The 18,619-nt window shown below is 44.5% G+C and overlaps 2 protein-coding genes across 4 annotated transcripts in view; one reads left to right on the top strand and one right to left on the bottom strand.

Annotated features, from left to right (window-relative positions):
• Positions 1-4,704, bottom strand: part of COLGALT2 (collagen beta(1-O)galactosyltransferase 2) — a 59,993-nt gene extending 55,289 nt beyond the window's left edge. The window contains exons 1-2 of the mRNA XM_055815194.1: positions 4,165-4,704; positions 3,407-3,530 (exon numbers count right to left, since the gene is read on the bottom strand). The gene's annotated coding sequence lies outside the window, so the exon portion shown is untranslated. The remainder of the gene's footprint in view (positions 1-3,406; positions 3,531-4,164) is intronic.
• On the top strand, positions 3,862-17,573 carry TSEN15 (tRNA splicing endonuclease subunit 15). Of its 3 annotated transcripts, none has more exons than XM_013295447.3 (4): positions 3,862-3,886; positions 5,000-5,081; positions 6,327-6,462; positions 17,134-17,573. In XM_013295447.3, exons 2-4 carry the CDS (start codon positions 5,009-5,011, stop codon positions 17,336-17,338), a joined length of 414 nt encoding a protein of 137 aa, XP_013150901.1. In that variant the 5' UTR covers positions 3,862-3,886; positions 5,000-5,008; the 3' UTR covers positions 17,339-17,573. The 3 variants fall into 3 exon arrangements, with proteins under 3 accessions (XP_013150901.1, XP_055671172.1, XP_055671171.1); XM_055815197.1 differs by lacking the exons at positions 3,862-3,886; positions 17,134-17,573 and adding exons at positions 3,989-4,170; positions 14,707-17,126; XM_055815196.1 differs by lacking the exon at positions 3,862-3,886 and adding an exon at positions 4,021-4,170.
• The last annotated feature ends 1,046 nt before the right edge of the window (positions 17,574-18,619 follow it).

Below are 18,619 nucleotides of genomic sequence, written 5' to 3'. Positions count from 1 at the left end.
CTGCCACGGAACCACTCCTATGAATGGACTGATGACAATTTAACAAGATAAATAAAACACATTACAGCAATGAAAATTATTGGGTCATGATCTTAAAAGGGGCATAGTAATCATTGCTCTTAGAAGTTAATAGGATTTGGGTATGTTTTCAAGATGAAATCTCCAATTATGGGCCCCATCATGGCATATCTGTTTTTTACTGTAGGTTTTTACCTCCAATGTGAACAAACCCACTTCAAGCAGGCAGCACTGGTGTCTGTACGCTTGCAAGCCTCATACAGGAGGAAACATTTAGCAACCAGACAATTGTTTATTAACTATCCATGACCTCATTGTGAATTGTGTGCAGGTAGTGTCTCTATATATAGTTCGTGTCTGTGGTGTTCTTTGTTTACAGAATGTATTTATCATCCAAACCAAGCTGCATTGTCTCAGTTTCCTGATCAGATGACTCCCAAAAAAATTAACACAAAAAGAACCACCCTAGGAAAAACAGTAAACTTCAATAAAGAATCTCCAGAGGTCAAATCATCTGCACCAAAATTTTAGAAGCTTCTGCAATTTGTAACCATCTTTCTGAACAATTAATGAAAATATATTCCTTCTGTTTGCCCTTCACGACACCTTTATAATTGTCCTTCTAGAATGATACATTAATGAGGCTTTTCTTTCATGGTTAGTTTGCCACATGTTGCTTTTATGCTTGGATTCATCAACCAAATAGAAGGAGCAGCTTTGTGGTCTGTACGACGCGATTAGGGTTTTGCCGGAGCCAGCTGAATCCTCATGCACATAATGCCGCTGCCGCCCACGGGAGCACTCGCATTTGGAGCATGGGGACTAATGCTACTTGCATTATGCTTGACATGGAGGGCTGGCAGCTGGCTTTGTCCATCCACTGGGTGTTCAAGCTGGGCCACAATCCTGGTTTTAGGAGGCTATGTGGCAACTTCAGGAAAAACACGCACCTCCCGTAACTCCTCTTTGCCGTGCCTCTACAGCTGCACATGCAACAACACAGGCTGTGTACCAAGTGCTCCCTTCTCATGTGAGGGGATGCAGGGCCACACCTCCCCCGCAGCCCAGAGCCAGCATGGCCAGGCCAGGGCCAGGGCCGAGTGGAGATTATTTGCCCCACAAAGGAAGACCTAGGAGGCAGAGACTGGAAAGCAATGGCTTTGTCCTGCGTGCAAAGCAAAGTTTAAAGGTGCGATCCAGTTACGCATTATTGCAGTCAGCATGTTTGCAGAAGGCTGAGTGCGAGCCTGTACAGCTCTTAAAGTCTTCAGTGAAATCTAAAGTACCTTCAGCTCTTTACAGACTACTCCCTTCTTTTTGTTTTGTGAACAGCGTCAGGACCATAACAATTTGCTGGGGGCAAAATGCAATGCCTCCAGCAGCATCCTACAAACGGTAATTTTCTCTTCAAAATTATATTCCACTCACTCATACAACTCACTTTGCTGGCTGCCTCATGTTGGTACACAAAACAAAAAATCCAGCCTTACCCTGGAAAGCAAACAGTAGATGCCTGACACTTGAGATGTTTCTCCATGGAAAGGAGAAAGGAGTCAACTCAGCTTAATTTCTTACTCACATCCACATAGCATGGGTGAAAGTTTGGAAAGTTCAGGTAAGCAGTTACCCTTACAAGTCATGTCATTCTTACATCTATAAATGCTTATATCTTTATGTGCATATACCAAGAAACCTGCATATATTTTGAGTTCTTTTTTAGTGGCTAGAATTATATCCTGTGGGTTTTTAGGCCAAGACCTAATCCTGCTGTGACCAGACAATTAACCACCCTGTGTTGAAATATTCTAGCTTTGAGGAAGAAACAGCTTTTTGCAGATATAAGTCCCACAGAAATAATTTTAGGCCATTTGTTTCAGCCTCCCCTAAATATCCACACCAAACAAGAACAGTCCAGCTGTGAGAACTATCTCTGGCAGTGGCATACTCCCTTGTTTTTGCGGGTAACAAGTTCTCTCAGAGGCAGCTTTCTTCTAATTTAGACTTGTTTCCCATGCAGCAGAAAACAGAGGATCCACTCTTCTGATAAAGCATATAATGTATACGGATCTACAAGAATCTATAGACAAGTCTATTTCCTTTCATTTGCTTCTTCACCTCCAAGGATACAAATCCACCCAATTCTTTTCCCAGTAGCCAAGTGGGCTACTGCTGCCAACTCTTCCATGAAAGTCTCAGAGATTGGATTCTTTTTTTTTTTTTTTTTTTTTAATTTACTTATTTTGTGCCCAGGGAATTGAAGTGCTGGCTAAAACAATGCTTTTTAAACAGGCCAGCCTCCTCAAAATTGCTTGAAGATTGGCCCCAGTATGGCTTCCTGTGGCTACAAACCACGTGCCAGTTTAGGTACTCAATACACATAGATTAATTTTCATTGATGCTTTCTTATATAATTATCATTAAGCCAATAAACAAGATGGGTTAAAGACAACACTGTTCATTTTTCACTAGGCCCAGCATCAATCTGATCATCTCAAGGTCATGCTTGGGGTTTCCTTTAACCAGTGTAGCTGTTTGGCAGCTTCCAAGGTCAGCCACGTTTTAATTCGTGTAGCCTGATCAAGAACAAGCACAGCATACAAGTGAGGGCTATGCAGCCTCTCATCTGACCCAACAATATGCTCTGTGTATCTGTTAAGAAAACCACACAGCTTTTTTTGTGCATGGGCACCAGCGCAAAGCTATCCAAAATGCTGCAAGAGACAGGCCTGACTTCATTTAAACCAGTGTTTGAAATCTAGCAGAAGAGGTGCCAAGACAGATGGAGCTGCTAAGCCAGACCTGGGACACTTTACATAAGGCAAACTGTATTTGCACTGGAAGTCAGAAATATTTTTAAGTAAAGCAGTCCAAGATGCTTTTAATAACAATACCTTGAATTTTAATCCCTTAACCAGCCTATGAAAGCTTTGAACACCATACATTAATAACATTCTTTGCTTTTGTTTCTGTTTTACTCTTCTCCCTTCATACTTTCTCTCCAGGCATTTCTCTCCCTTTGCAAGGGGACTTTCACTCAGGTTTTGTTATGTTCACCTGCAGTTTATACTCCCCACAACCATTTTCCCCTCTTTCCCTTGAGACTAAAATCTTCCACCTTTTACACAGACACCCTCCAGCGACATGGACATCACCGCTTCACCCTCGCTGCCCACCTCACACTATCCACCCCTGTTCCCCAGGCTTTCTCCCAGCTCAGGGCCCCACGAGCCCACCTTTGGCAGGCCTCACCGGCTGCTCCACCGGCCCCACGCTGATTAGAGACTCCTAGAATGGTTTGAAGCGATGTTAAAGACCATGTCGTTCTAATCCCCCCGCCACGGGCAGGGATACCTTCCCCTAGAGCGGGTTGCTCAAAGCCCCATCCTACCTGGCCTTGAGCACCTCCAGGGGTGGAGCTGCTGGTAACGACAGCAAAGCCTCTGTGCCCAGGCGTGTTGGAGGGAGCTCCGGACATTCCTTCCTCCGGACATTCCTTCGTGTCTGTGTGGCACCTGCGGGTGGTGATGGGATGAGTTACGCCTGGAGATCCTCTCAGGAAGCTACATGTGAGGTATTTCTGAGGTGCTCCCCACGCCCGTATAAAATTTTCTAAACCCAAACAGGCTTAAATTTGTGCCTGGGTTATAAATCCTGCCTTGTTCCCTTAAACTTCTTTTTCTCGGAGCTCTGTGCCTCTGTCACGGCCTCCTCACCTCTGCCAGGTCCCCACAGGGGCCGGCGCAGGCCCTGGCCCTCCTTTCTGGGCCACCTGCCTGAGGTAGATACTTGAAATCCCCAAACCTCCTTGCAAAACAAGGCCTTGCAATGAGAAAAAGGGACTGCGAAAGGGCAGACACACCGTGACAAGGTATATAAGTATCACCCCGGCCGTAAACGGGGTTTAAGGCCGCGCCGCAGAGCCTCGGCTGGGGGCGGGGGAGCGAGGAGAGGCGGAACGGCAGCAGCGCCGCCGCTGTTGCCGGAGAGCGCTCGGCCGCTGCGCCGCCCGGAGCGAAGCCACGTTGCACCGCGGAGCGCATGGAGCCGGCGGCGGGGGGCAGCAGCCCGGCGGCGGGCACCTCGGCGGGCGGCCGGGAGTCGGGGGGCTGGGCGGGGGGAGCTGGCGGCAACTGGATGGCGACTCACCCCACGGTAGGCCTATACGGGGCGGTGGAGGGGGTCGCGGAGCTCCGCGGCCCGCCGGTTGCCGGGCGCTGAGGGGCGGCGGGGCGCCAGCGGCGAACCCCCCCGCGCTGAGGCGGGGGCCCGCAGTCGCTCAGCGGGTGCCGCTTTCCCGCCCGCTGCCCCGGCCCCTGACAGGATTCCCGCCCGCCCGCCTCTGAGGAGCGCTTCCGGCCCGGGGCGCACGAAGCGATCGTGGGCAGCCCGGGGCGCTGGGGACGCGGCCCCCTTGATCCCCATCCCCCCCGAGAAGGGGGCCTGGAGGGAGAGTTTTTAATATAAGGAGTTCCCCCATACCGGGCCTGAGGGGGCTGGTCTCCCGGCCCGTGAGGGGAGCCGGTGGGTGCCTGGGCAGTGCCGGGACGAGGCAGTGAACGCTGAAATCACCGCTGGCAAACGCGAGCCTCTTTAAATTTTGACTTCATCTTAATTTTTAGAATACCGAAGACATGGAGATATTTAATTTGGCCGCCACCTTATGTTGATCTACTGCAGCAAAAATAGGTGAAATTCGTAGCCCTTCTCCACAAAGCCAGATCTGTTCCAGAAATAGCTGCAATTCCTCATTGATTTGTTTATTTGGCTTGCTTTCTTCAGCGCTGAAATAGGGGGAATGTGGAAAAAAAGAGCTCTTAAGATACTATCAAAAACAAGGCCTGTTTTTTTAAATTGCCTGTTGGTCTTTAAAACTGGTTTCAGACTTCAGTGCCTTAGCTGGCCGTGCAGGTTCTGGTTTTGGTCTGTGCATGCTTAATATAAATTCTTCTTTCCTTCACCAACGTTACTTTTTGGGTTTCAGTTCACAGATATGATGTCTCTTGACATATCTGACAGCGCTCAAATCTATGCTGCGTTTGTGGTATACCTGGACCTCTTAGAAGGTAATTCAGTGACGTGACTGGATAGACATCTCAACAGACATCTTTGCCTTTATGTGCTGTTCAAGTCTGTGCGCTAGCAGGATCTTTCCTACAAAGCCCTTGGTGTTCTTTCTGAAATTTAGTGCAGTGACGGTTAGGTAAGAAACAGATGGTATTTTGTCACTCAAGATTTCTGTCTTGGAGCCTTTACGAAGGTGAATGCCCTGGAATGCCTGCACCTGTAACTGCTGGCCAAAATGGGCTAAGACACTTGGCATGGAAAAACAGCAAAAGAGGAGTCGGGGAAGCAAAAGGAGTGTAGAAAGGTGAAGTTACAAGTTCAATGATTGCACTGGTAAAAGAGTCCTTATTTAAATCGATGTCAAAGTTGCTAAATAATGATTACCGTTTAGCAAATGGCTAATGTGTGCCTCATCCCTTTTGAGGATGCTGTTTACTGGAAAGGGCAAGGATTCCTGTAGGAGAGAAGATAATCTGGGAGTCTGCTGGCAATAATTATGACAAATGAAATGTAGTCTTCTGGTGTCTTGAAAGAGGGGAGCAGAGTTATGTGATATATACACTTTTGCCTGCAATTCTTCCAAGTTAGCTTTATTGAAAAGGGACTGTGCGTAGGCAGGCAGCCAGCCTAATAAAAATATTTTAGTTTCTCTTGGAAGCTGGTGGTACTCAGGGTCAGGGAAGGGAGGGATTTTACAGGCCAGAAAGCACTGTGTCTGTTATTGTTACACCTCTGAAGAAAATGCCTTAATAGGCTTTAAGAGAAGGCTCCTGTAGTTCTGCAGCAAAAACTTTTAGCTTTATCCCTTCAAGTAGGAGGGAAGAACTGTGCATTATCATTAATCATGCTTTTAGCACCTGCTTCTTCACAGTTTACGGTACTGATAAAGTCCAAATTTGGATTACAGTTTTATGCTGTAGATGACTAAATCTGTGGGGAGTTTTCTTGTCTTTTTGCCTTTTTGAGACAAAGCTTTGTCAGACAGATCCTTATTCACCATCGGTCGGTGCAGCTCTGGAGTCAGCAGGCTGCTACTGCACCTGTGGGTTTCTTTGACAGGATTGTTTCTCAGAAGGGGAACTTGACAGGTGAATGGGGTAGTTACCTCTCAAGAGAAATGTCCTGTGAGGGAAGGAGGGAAAATGGAACCTTAGATGTTAATGTAAATGCAAAAATTGATATTTGAATGATTAAAACTTGTGTTTTGTGTTCTGGTCCTTCTCATTGATGATGAACCTTTCTAGGGAGAAACTGGCATGAAGTGAAGCATGTTGGAGTAGCAGAACTGCAACTTGTATGTTTACATGCACGTGAAAAAGAACAGGACAGTCTCCAAGTGATGGTGCCGGTACCTGTGTACATATCATTAAGCCACGAGAGGTGAGGATGTGGTTGGTCAATGCTTGCCTCACATTACCAGTAAGATAAAATAAAGAACAGATCTGTTTAACAGGCTGCTGATGACTGGGTCAGGAGGGGAAGGGGGAGGGAACAAAGGCGTCAGAGCAAAGCAGTATCTCAGCCTGAGAACAGAGTTATTTCGAGTGCTGCACACATACATGCACAGTTGAGATTTCTTCAGTTTTCTGAGCTGCATCAGTCTCTGCTTCTTCGTCTCTGAAAGTGGTATGCCTTTGATGTTGGCTTCCCACAGCAACTGTCTTCTTCTGCTGATAAACACTTCGTATTGTTTAGAAGTTGCATATGCTCAAGGAGATAACAGTGGATATCAAAGTATGAGTTTGAGAGACAAGGTTAGAATACAAGACCTTCGCAGCTTATGTTTTGGAACATTCTTGTGCTGGTTTTTTTTACTCTGGGAAATCTAGCAATGCTTTTTGTGTCACTGGGTTTTAAAGTACCTAAGAGGAAAGAAATCCTCTTGGACCTAAGAATTTTTAAAATAGTCAAATGTATGGATAAGCCTGGTGTGTTTGGTTTGGTTTGCTTTTTGTTTTGAAAGTATAATTTGGCTACTTTCAACCGGAAATTCCTCTTACTTAGCCAGTCTAATGTGTAACTGTCCCTTGAGCTGTGATTTTGGCTTACTTTCCTTACACATGCAAGACTAATTCTTAAGCAGAGGACAGCACAGCTATGACTTTGTGATATTGCAGATATTTGCAGCCTAGAGGAATTCTGCTTCAGTAATTTTATAGTATATTTTAACTGGCCCTTAGAGCAGCCTCAAACACACAGTATGATTTACTCTGCAATAATGGCTGCCTTCTCTTGCTGGTATTTGCCATTCTTTCCTATGATGTCTCCGAAGACCTGAACTATTGCAGCTGCATCATGTGGTAGTACATCTTTCAATTTCTTCTGTTCCTGCTCCTGCTAGTAGTGTGTGCTCAGGACTGGCTTTACAGATCTTGCTAGTGTTTGCTGTTTCCTCTTCCTCTGTGGGCAGCAGCCTGATAAAGTAGTAGGTAGCTAGTGAATTGCACTTAGCAGATGTGTGTATGTGCACCCTAGGAGTGGTGGTTTAGACAAGCTATGGGTTTTGCTTTTTTTTTAAGGTTTTAGAAATGACACATCGGTCTCTTGCAAACAGACATCCATTTAATTCTGCTATGTGTTTTCCTAAGAGTGTGTTTGTGAGGGGAAAGAAGATTACTTAATAGATATTGATGAATTTGAGTGCTATCTACATGCTGAAAAAAAATCTTCCATTTGCAAATATTGGTCAGTCACTCTTGTGAGCTTGGTCTTGCAGAGAAGTACAGTGTTATCTCCACAACAGTGGAAAGTTGCTGAGGGGTCTTGCAGGATGAAATGCTGAATGGAATTCAGCCTCCCTGCGAGAAGTGTATCACTGTATGTGTGTGAAAGAGACACACTGCTATTCAGAGTTCAAACTAGATTTTAGGTGGGAAAAGAAGGCAGCAAATTAGGATAGGTGATCTTTGAGAAATTGTGCATACGTGCCGAGTTGTTGTGCTTGCTCAATGTAGTAGGTTTCCACCTAGATTGAAAACGTTGATTTCTGGCGTTGGCTCAATGCCAGCAAGTATGTTCAAATTGGCTTTTAATGACAGTGAGATATGGCACCGCATGTATGTCCTATCTTTTACTGTTTCATTGGAGCTTTTCATTTGGAGCCTCTGAACGTGTTTGTACTGTGGTGATACTGTTTGCTCAGCTTCTGGCACCAGTGTGGATGGAATCCGTTACTGGAAGGATGTGTGTTAGGAAAGCAAAGAGTGAATGCATCACATTGATTAAAAGTACAGCTTGTAACTAGGTTTTGCTACAGAGCAACTACATAGAGTGTATTGTCACTAAATGAGCTGAATACCTGGCTGTAGTGCCAGGTGAGTCCATCTAAAGCCTGTACGCTGTCAGACAGGAAGATAGTATATGCTTGTATTTGTGTTATTGAACGTGCATGTGCGTGCTTGGCATTTCATTGGCAAGTCATCACTAACTAGAGAGGCCTGGTCTGTCTTTGTGGAGAAAGGACAGCATCAACTCCTCAGCTCCTTTGCTGGAGCAGTAGGCAAAACCCAGGGGGTATAGACAATAAATGTAGCTCAATGTTATGTAGCATAGAGGGAAGCCATTAAAAAGGCATCCTACAGAAGGCGTTGGTGGGAAACAGTATCACAGCACTACTGCCTTTTTGTTCTGACAGTGATGAATATTTTGTTGTGATTATTGATAGCAGGAGGCTAGTTATATATCTGATGTCTTAAATGATATTTTCTCACAGAACAGGTGGGGTTGGAAGGCACCTCTGGAGATCATCTAGCCCAACCCCCTGCTAAAGCAGGGTCACCTGGAGCAGGTTGCACAGGATCACATCCCGGTGGGTTTTTAATGTCTCCAAAGAGGGAGACTCCACAGCCTCTCTGGGCAGCCGGTGCCAGGGCTCTGTCACCCTCAAGGCAAAAAAGTTCTTCCTCCTGTTCAGATGGAACTTCCTGTGTTTAGTCTGTGCCCGTTGCCCTTTGTCCTGTCACTGAGCACCACTGAAAAGAGCCTGGCCCCATCCTCTTGACACTTGCCCTTAAGATATTTGTATACATTGATGAGATCCCCTCTCAGTCTTCTCCGGGCTAAACAGGCCCAGCTCTCTCAGCCTTTCCTTGTAAAGGAGATGCTCCAGTCCCTCCTAGTTCATTTGACTTCCCTGCCTACCTATAGCTTGGGAAGCTTTTGTACTTAGCTGCTTTGCCATTTTGTTCAAAGGAATTCTTCGGGGGTTTGTTACCTGCTGAAGAGATACAAGTACAAGTGAATGCAGTTCAATGTTGCAAGTAAGTTGTCAGAGCAGGTTGGGAAGGTGAAAATGTTCTGTCCTCATTGCTGGGCCTGGAAATGTGCTAACTGCAAAAGCAGATAGCAAATGGCAGTGTCTGTGGGCAGCATTTCCTTTGTTTAACCCTGGGTTTGTTTAAGGCCTGGGTAGGGGCTGCAGGGGTGGTTTTCCTCTCAAAGCGACATCAGCCGAGCTCTGCCTTCCCAGGTGTCTCCTGAAGATTCCTCTTGGCTGGCACTCAGGGGAGTGTGTTATGAAAAAGGCCGTAGTAAAGTTGCTGTGGAAATTACCAGCAAGACACCTAAGCAAATGATAAATATGGGTGCCCATATTTATCATTTGCCACAAAATTTTGTGGCATATACAAATATGCCACAAAAAAATAAATATTCCACTCAATGTTTTTTAGCTTCTAAGATTTCATCATGTCCAGTTTATGCATGACAGTTAACTGCTTAAGGCAAAAGCTGTTCTGCTTACTAAGCTCGCTTTCCGCTTGTACAAACAGCTCGATGGATGCTGATCATCCTGCCCGGCCGGTGTAAGGCTGCACAGGTCTGGAGCAACGTGACCACCAGTGTAAATGGTAGTCTCATACAGTCTGGGAAGTGGCTTCACACTGTGTATGCATGCTATTAAAATGAAGATTGCTGAATCTTCTGTGAGTAAAGATCTGGAGAATAAGATGCAACTTCTGTCTGTCTTGGACCAGTCTCTGCAACCACTCACAGCTGGCTGAGGTTTGGAAAACCTTGTGTTTGTACACCTTTGAACTTAGCAGTGATTCTTACTTGCAGGAGGAATTCATAGGTCCATTGCCTGGGATGTCTTTGTTCACTACTGCAGACGACACCTTGGTGCACACCAAGTACCCGATTGTCAGTACATTCCAGAATTGTGGCTCCCCGAAGGGGGTGAAGCAGTCAAATACAAGTAGTCCTGCTTCAGAGATGACAGAAATGACTAGCATAAACCAAGCTCAGCAAGGGTAGGAGAGCTCACACTGTTGTTAGCTGGATCTTCTAGATAGCATTGAAAGCCTTGATCCTTCCAAGGGCCAGGGAGTTAAATGCCAGATCTAAGGGAACTGTGTGTCCTTCCAAGGACCAAGGAGTTAGATGCTGGATCTGATGACATTACATGCTGTCTGTCCTAGACAAATAACATTGTCTAAGCAAAATCTTACTAATAAACAATCAGATTAAATGATACATCACTGCCCTTTTTGTTTTTTATATGCAAGTGTCTGAAATGAAGGATGAAGTCAGTTGCCTGAGGTTATGAGGACTGCAAAGTTTAGTTTAGGCTAAGAGGGAAAGGGTTATTTTATTAAAATGGTAATTTTGGAGAAAGCATACATAAATGGTTCATTTTAACATTGCTAAGCATCCTGAGAAGCAAATCTGAGGACTGGAAGCAACGTATCCTCTTCTAAGTCTGTAGTCTGTGAAATAGATCTTCCTTCCTCTAATGGGAAGTGGTTTCGCTTATAAGAAGCATTGTTATTTTAAATGCACTGGAAGCGTGACGTGCTCCTTGCATCCTCTTCAGTTTTGTCTGTAGCTCTTCTGCTGTAAGCACTGAGTTTACTCATACGGTAAATCACACACTGAAAATGTAATTTATGGCTTCAAAATGCAAGCTCTTAATAGTTTGTCGTAGCTTGTACAGCTGAGCTGGTTATGCAGTGCTATGATTGAACATGCTACAGTTGATGTGTCTTGTAGAACTCCACTGAATTCTGATTCCTCCCTTTTTCATGATTTGTCTTGGTTGTTTTTTTCAACTTCCATGGAAGAGGACTTTATATTCCTTCGGATTTCAATTCCTTTTCCAGACCAGTGAGGCATGTGGTGTTTTCTTTGGTGTTTTGTTGGTTGTTTTTTTTCCATTTCTTCTATCATCCCATGTTCCTGTTGTTTGGAAACAAATCCCTAGAAATTGTGGTGTCCATTTACACCTTCTCCCACTATCATGTGCTTCTTCCTGTATACTTCAAGGCACTGAGTTAATACTGCTGCCTGCCCTGCAGCTACAGCTGAAGCAGCATTCCTGATGGTAAGCCATGCTGTGCTGTTTTCATAGCACTGGCCAACTTCAAGGTACTGTGCTTTATCGGGGTTTCCTCTGTCCACGTTCTGCTGTCGTGGGGCCTGTCTGAACAAGTCTGGTACAATGGCACACTCCAATGCACAGCGTAATGATCTCTGCGTAGTGCTACAGAGACCAACTTGTGTTGACTCTCCAGCCCAGCCTTGCATGGAGGGGAGGGAGCTGTCTGGGCTGGCCAAGCCTGCAATGAATTATTCATCTAAGTATAAAGGGCAGATTGAAAGCCTTTGGCTTTTATGGTGTGGAAGGCAGTAGTTCCATTTCAGCTCAATGGAGCTCTATGCAACCTCCATAAAACTGTTCTGAGCTTTCGGTGTTGTCGCTACTTCTCAGAGTACTTGCATGGGATATATCACTGAAATACTCTTTTGTTTGTCACAAAGCTTGCTGCCCATGTTATCTTTCCTTTATGATACGGTTCTTTTTCCGGTTTTGGACAGTCAGTTAAAACCTCATGCTACAGTTGCCTGAAGTTCACCGGTCGAAGACCTGTCTCTTTCTCTGGAGTGAAAATGTCAATGTTACTTTGTTAGGAGCAGATCATTAGGAAAGACAGTACAAATTTCTGACATGTGTTGAAGGCCTACCTAGCATGAAAGGCTTTTGTTAACAAAGAATTAAGATGGGGAAAGATGGAAAATTCCCCTCTTTTCTTTGGATGGATTTGTATGAATTTGTTTTTTGGGTTTTGTTTTGGTTTTAAGCTATTAATTGCAGCAGTAATAGAAGACCAGGTAAGTTCACTGTTGCCATTTAGTTTGAAGGCAGCAGTAAAGGCAGATACAGGATGACATTCATCCTGCTGTTACCTTAGCTGCAGTGGTCCTTGTATGATGTTAAATAAGTTAAACCTGCTCTTAGGACTAATTATTCGGTAGAAAAAAGCAATTCCTACCAATGGTAGTTTGTAGGTATCTAGAAAGCCTTTTCTAAAGCTTTTTTTTCTGATACAAAGGGCTTTAGAAATGCCAGCTCCTTCTTTTGGATAATAGTGTCTCCTTCAGTGTTTGGGATGAAATCCTTTTCATCTCCTGCAACGTGAGGTGAATGTGAATTTGCGTCTTAGGTGGAAACTGAGGGCTTAATCCTACTTGCATTTGGCTTGGTGGGAGCAGATCCTGGCTTGCAGTGAACATGCAGACACTAGCAGTTTAGAGATGTTTTTTCAAGCTATTCTGAAAACATTGTATGATCTACAACAGATGAGAATTCTTATTTTAAAAAAAAAAATTAGTCTTATTCTATTTATAGGACTTAAATAAAACTTTCCAGTGTTTCTTCTGGTGTCTCTGTTCCCCCAGTTTGTGTGTTATTTTGCTTTCACAGTGCCTTTGTTTGAGACATACTTTTTGTATGGGAAACCTAAAGCTTCTGTGTTGCCTGTCTTAACATTCAATGGCTCCTCTTCATGGGGAGGGGGAGAGAGGGTAAGGAGTGGTTGCAGGATATTTTTAACTCCTAGATTTCTCACTGTGCACACAGCAACACACATGCTTCATTGTTCTGTGTGTTCTTGTGGGGCTCTAGATGCCTTTTATTTTTTTTTACCAGGTAGTCATTGGCATAAATCCTGAGAAAGCGGCATGTATAGGGTTGACTGTCCCTGATCTTCCTGTGCAGGCTGAGCCTGTAGATGAGGAAGTCTGAGGTGATGAACAAGGCAGAGCCTGTGGATGAGCATGTGCTAAGGTGATTGAGTATTGTGTTGTACACTGTTCTTCAGGAGATGACAAAGTGAAATGGTGCATTCTTCCAGCACAGACTTTACCTGAGACTGTATTGAAAACCTGCTGAGCTTTTATTCAGACACTGCAGAACAGTATTAACTGCTTCTCAGCTGCACCTTTTGTTATGTTAAGTCTGTACATTCTGCCTAAAACCTGATGTCTAACCAGTTGAAAGGGAGGAACCAGGTAGAGCCAGTCCATGCCATCTTCTGTGGGGTTTGCACTATTAGGGAACCAACACCAGAGTCATTGTGGACCACTTGGGATCAATGGGAACAGTGTTTGCAGAATGTGTCCTAACACAGTTGTGACTCATGAGGAAAAGGAGATCACCATGATGGTGAGGGAACATTATCAAGACTGTTGGTGGAGTTGCCAAAGTACTGGATGTATTGAATTCCCCTGTTCCCAAGGCTTCTAATATTTGACACTTTCAGAAATACTAAATACGCTTTACTTAAGCAAAAGCCATCTTTTATAACTGACATCACTTGTATGGTGTAGCAGATGTACTGGTCATTAAGGTGCTTATCTGTAACTATCAACTTAGTAAATGAAGTCAGCTAGCTCTGTTGGGGGGAGGTGTTAACATATGGCTTCTTGTTTAGGGCTTTATTTTAGTCACTGAATGCAGCTGTTGTGTGAGATGGGTAGCCTAGAGGGCTGTATCTCTTGAAATAAAGGCTTCTTGCCTTGTTTAGGAGGTCAAACATGCATTGCCTTGAATTTCAGAAGGCCAAGAACACTTCTTACTTTTTATTTTCCCCCAATACACAGTGTTAGAAATATCAGAAGGATGAAAAAGCCCTATACCTTTCCTGCAATACATTATTTTTCTGTTCGTGACAGGTAGCAAGTGCAGTGAAACCAGCACAAACCCAGATGTTCTCTGACTCCTCCTTTGAAATGTCTGCTGCTGCAGAGAAACTTTGTGAACATGCTGGATGCAGAGACTAACAGTGATGCCTTAAGGGAAGGAGAGGAAACACAGGCGTCTGATACAGACTTCCTGAATTCCAAAGCTTATTCTTTTAAAAGATATCCTCTCACTAATATGCAGATGTGCTGCATTGCATTATGGCTAGTTGTGGTATGCATGAATGAGAGCTTTTGTTTTGGGGCTGCTTGTGTTGAGAAAAGAGGGAAGAGGAGAATCTTGCATTTGCAGTTGTAATTCTTTGTGGTGATAGAGGCCGATTTCCCCGTGTGCAGTGGAAAGCATTGGGCTCTGTGGACAGCACTGTCAGCAGGTCATCCGGAGGCAGTGACCTGTCTTTGTGCTCCTTGCACAAAGCCCGAAACTCAAGTCTCCTGAAAAGTAAGTCAGGGGTGTGAAGATATGTCATTCATCTGTTGTCAGGACCTGGCCACTTTTGGGATCATGGCGCGTCTTCTAAGTCTTAACTGCTAAATGGGGAGGAAATTAAAGGTTCAGATGTCTGTGCCTGACAGTATAAGAAGGAATCATGAGTGATGGGAAATCTAAATCTAAGGCCTTGCTGTTACATCCACCCCTCCTAGCAGACTAGGAAGAGAAACGGTGACAGTTACTAAAGAAAATACAAAGGAGCTTCTGCCTTGGCTGACAGGTGAATACAGGCCACTGTCTGAGTCTGCTTCCAGATATGGGGCTGTACACGCTCAACACAAGATGGGTTTCTTTGGGTCCCAAAATATCTCTCCTGGGTAGTTGTGCCTTTTATTTGCCTTTTTATTGTTATTTCTATTTCACATTCCCAGGAGAGAGAGAGAGATTAATATCCACGGCTTCATAAAACCATGGATATAGTTCTTTCCTCGTTGGGTCTCTGCTAGTAGCCTGCCCTCACCATTGATAACTTACTCAGAGCTTCCTCTAGACATGAGCTACCAAGGTGTTAACAAGTGGATTCTTGCTCTGTGCACATGCAGCGTGTCTGGAAGGACATCTGGAATCCTTTCCCAGGCCCTTGTCATCTGCCAGAGCTACAGCAAGACATTGTGGTGCTGGAGGTACCTCTAAGGAGGGGCTGAAGGTGACAGGAGCAGAAGGTGCCCAGCACCAGCGCAGAGATACAGCGCTTCACAGCTTGTTTGTCCTTGCTTACTGCAGTCCTGGTGCCTGCTTATACACCTGCGATTCATTTGGTACTTAGTGGTGCAACTCCAGCGGGCACGTGACCCCTTCTCTTGCCAGGTAGTGCTTTCACTGGAAGGTCTTGCTGTATTTGAGGCATTGCTGATAGTGTGCTGGATTTCTTCCTTGTTGCAGAGCACCTCCATCCTTGAATTGCCTGCAGCTTTGGAAGGCAGGCTTGAGTTTATGCTCTTCTTAATACCTACGGTGCAGTTAGTGTTCCCACAGCAAGCCCTGAGCCTGAGGCACCTGCCAAGTAAACGCCTGCGCATAAACAAAGCAGTGCCAAGGTGGCAGGGAGCAGAGTAGGTGGTATCAAGTTGCTTGAAATAAGAGTCATTTGCAGGTGTCCCTCTCCTGCCAGTGGCCACTACGCTATCTCTTTGCTTGTTTGTTCTCTTGTTATGGGATGTGCTGATGGTAGGAGGACCAGAATATGGCTTTTCACAGCCTTAGTCTCTCTGTTGCATGGAATGACTTAACTGTATTATATTTCCATGCCTTGCATTATGTATGGGCCAGTGGTGAAAGCAAAAGAAAAGGCACTACTGAATTTAGCCAAGCTGAATTATGAACAGTTCAGAACACAGATGGATGCTTAAGAGGGTCACGGGCTTAACAGCGTAGGCTTTCCAGGCTGCTGCTTATTCTCTGCCGCTTTCCATTTGGCTTTTATTAAGGGATCAAAGAGATTTCGAAGGAAGATGATGATTAAAGTTTAAAAGCTGATGCATTTAGAAAAAGCCTTATTTTCAACTACGGTGCCCAACTTCAGAAATGCATGTTTTCTGGTGAATGAGATCTCAGGGGCACGTGAAGCGAGGGTTGATTTTTCCCACTGCATAGCTGACCTCTCCCCAGAGTGTAACCTCTCTTGGCAATCCCAGAGGAGCCCTCTTCCACCTTTAGGTGAAGGAGAAAGCAAGCATGTCCACAGGGGGAGCTATGGGGTGTGTTATTGTTTGTCACAGGTGAGTGGTTTAGGTTGCTTAAAGAATCACCATCAAAGGTATTGGCTACTAAAACTATTTTGCTCAAACTTTTTGATGGTGATTCTTCAAGTGTTTTGACCTAAACCACTGGTTTGTGACACTGTTGTGCCCTTGGGCACTGCACTCCTTCTGTACCTGCTCCCCAGTCAGAAAAGTAATACAGGGACTCCAGGACTCAGTGTCATCCTCTGCTCTGAATTGAAAAGTGACTGGCATGTTACTTTTAAAACAAGCTGAATCAGAAAAATTGCATAACCTTGCCTTGAATTTTTAAGGAAGACATTATTTATGCTGACTGTCTTAAAGAACATTAGTCTTGTGGCTTCTCGTCTAGACAGGGAGGTAGAGAAACCTGGCTTCAGTTCCTGGGTCTTTCACAGTCTGGCAGAGAATTATAGTACAGTGACTGGAAGACCTACCTCTACATATGGAACAAGTCTTAATTATTTTGTTCTCTAATTGAACACCGTGTGTTGTTCAATTAGATAGATTTTGTTTTTAATTTAATGAAAACAAGGCCATTAGAGATTGCCATGCTATGATTGTGGTTATTGAAGGATGGCTGAGGCCTGTGCACAGTAGTACACCTAAGGAAAGCTTAAAAGCATGTGTTGAGCCGTTTCCAGCAGAGATGTATGTTTTATAAGGTTCTTTGTTCTTGGATTTTGTTGCTTGATTATACAACTTTGGATTTTTATTAGAACAGATAGTGCACTTTCTCTACTGAAGACAAATTTGCAGAATAAACCCAGACTGAATAAAAATAGCAGTGGTGCACTTCTACCTTTGTGCCATCGTTAGGCGGTTGTGGGCTCCTTTCTAACAGACTGTTTCCTCTTCCAGGATAAGAGAAATCATGAAGAAAGCGTCTCTCCCACAAGACGATCCCAACATCCCGCTGTCAGTTACCTTGGCCATAGTTGAGTCAGATTCCACAGTAGTCTATTATAAAATGACTGATGGCTTTGTGATACCAGATCCTCCTGATGATACTGAAGATGTGGACAATAAACAGTGGAGAAAGAAAAGAAAGAAGCTTTTCAAATGATTAAGACAAAGATATATTTTTTTCTTGAACTACTGTCCTGAAACCTAAACAAATCCAGGAACTTACATATGTAAATAAGTCATGTGCTAAAGCTTGACATGCAGAAGGCAGACATCTGTTCAGGGAGAACAGAGGCTTGTGCAGCTGCACGGTAATGAAATGCCATTAGAAGTATGAGAAGAGTTATGCTTTGAGAGTGATTGCTCCTGACTAATAAATATACTTGTGAGATGTCTCCAAAGGTAGTCTCTCCTTTTTATCTGGTCAGGTACATAACAGAATAAACGCATCCTTACCCATAACTGGAAGTATTGGCTAAAGGTAAATCTGAAGGGTTTCTGGCATGAGTACTGATACCAAGTTAAGGGCTTTGTAGTTTACTGAGTGTCTGTGTCTTAACGCTGTCAGAAGCACTCATGCTACCTCCCAGGTTACATTTCTGACCAATCACTTTCCCCTGCTTTTGGAGAAAAGACTTTTCCAAAGAAATATCTTCCTTTAATTTTTTCTCTGCAGAGGGAGAACTGGCTAGCAATACCAGAGGCTACTAGAACTAAGTGTAGACTCGTAAGGAAGGCTCTCTGGATCTGCCTGAAGAAGCTGTGAGCAGAGGCCAGCCCTTCGCATGGAGGTTGGTTGTGACTGGATCAACCACACCTGAAATGTTGAGCCAGGGTAGCGTTACCCACGTAGCTGAAGGCACAGCATGCTAAAGGTCGTGATCCAGAAACCACCAGGTGCTTGTGCCCAATACAGGGTTGGACAGCTGCCTAAGAACCGAAGGTTCCTTGCGTTTGCATCGCAGTTCGGTAAGGTTGTCTGATGGGGACCTGCCTCTCCCTGGGCTTCCTGTCTGAAATAGCCGCGTTGTGCTTTCCGTACTTTTACTGTGATGTTGGTGCTTCAGGCTAAAAGGACCTGGACAACAGGCGAACGCTTTTATCTGTTACCAAAGTATGTCATCTGTGCTGTGAGCGGACCCTAGCTTTATGCAGCAAGCAGGTTTCTAAACCCATTGTAATTTCTAAGATTTATTGGGGTTTTTTTGATGTAGCGTTTGCTCATTAAACTGGCTGCCCAAGAGGTGCTTCAGCTTGGAGTAAGCTGAGAAGAAAAAACCTGACTTTTGGGTTTTCTATGGGAATTTTCCATGTATTTCACATAGAAATCTTCAGGTTAAACTTAGGAGTTTCTTGGCAATCAAGTAGCATCCCAGAAGCAGCTTATTGAGTACAAAAATGTCTGCATGACATTTGTGTGGCCAAGGACCACACATCCAAA

Source organism: Falco peregrinus, chromosome 10 (assembly GCF_023634155.1).
Source record: "Falco peregrinus isolate bFalPer1 chromosome 10, bFalPer1.pri, whole genome shotgun sequence".
In the NCBI taxonomy this organism is placed as follows: domain Eukaryota; kingdom Metazoa; phylum Chordata; class Aves; order Falconiformes; family Falconidae; genus Falco; species Falco peregrinus.
Note: the sequence above shows the minus strand (reverse complement) of the source record. Positions and strands in the feature narration are given on the sequence as shown.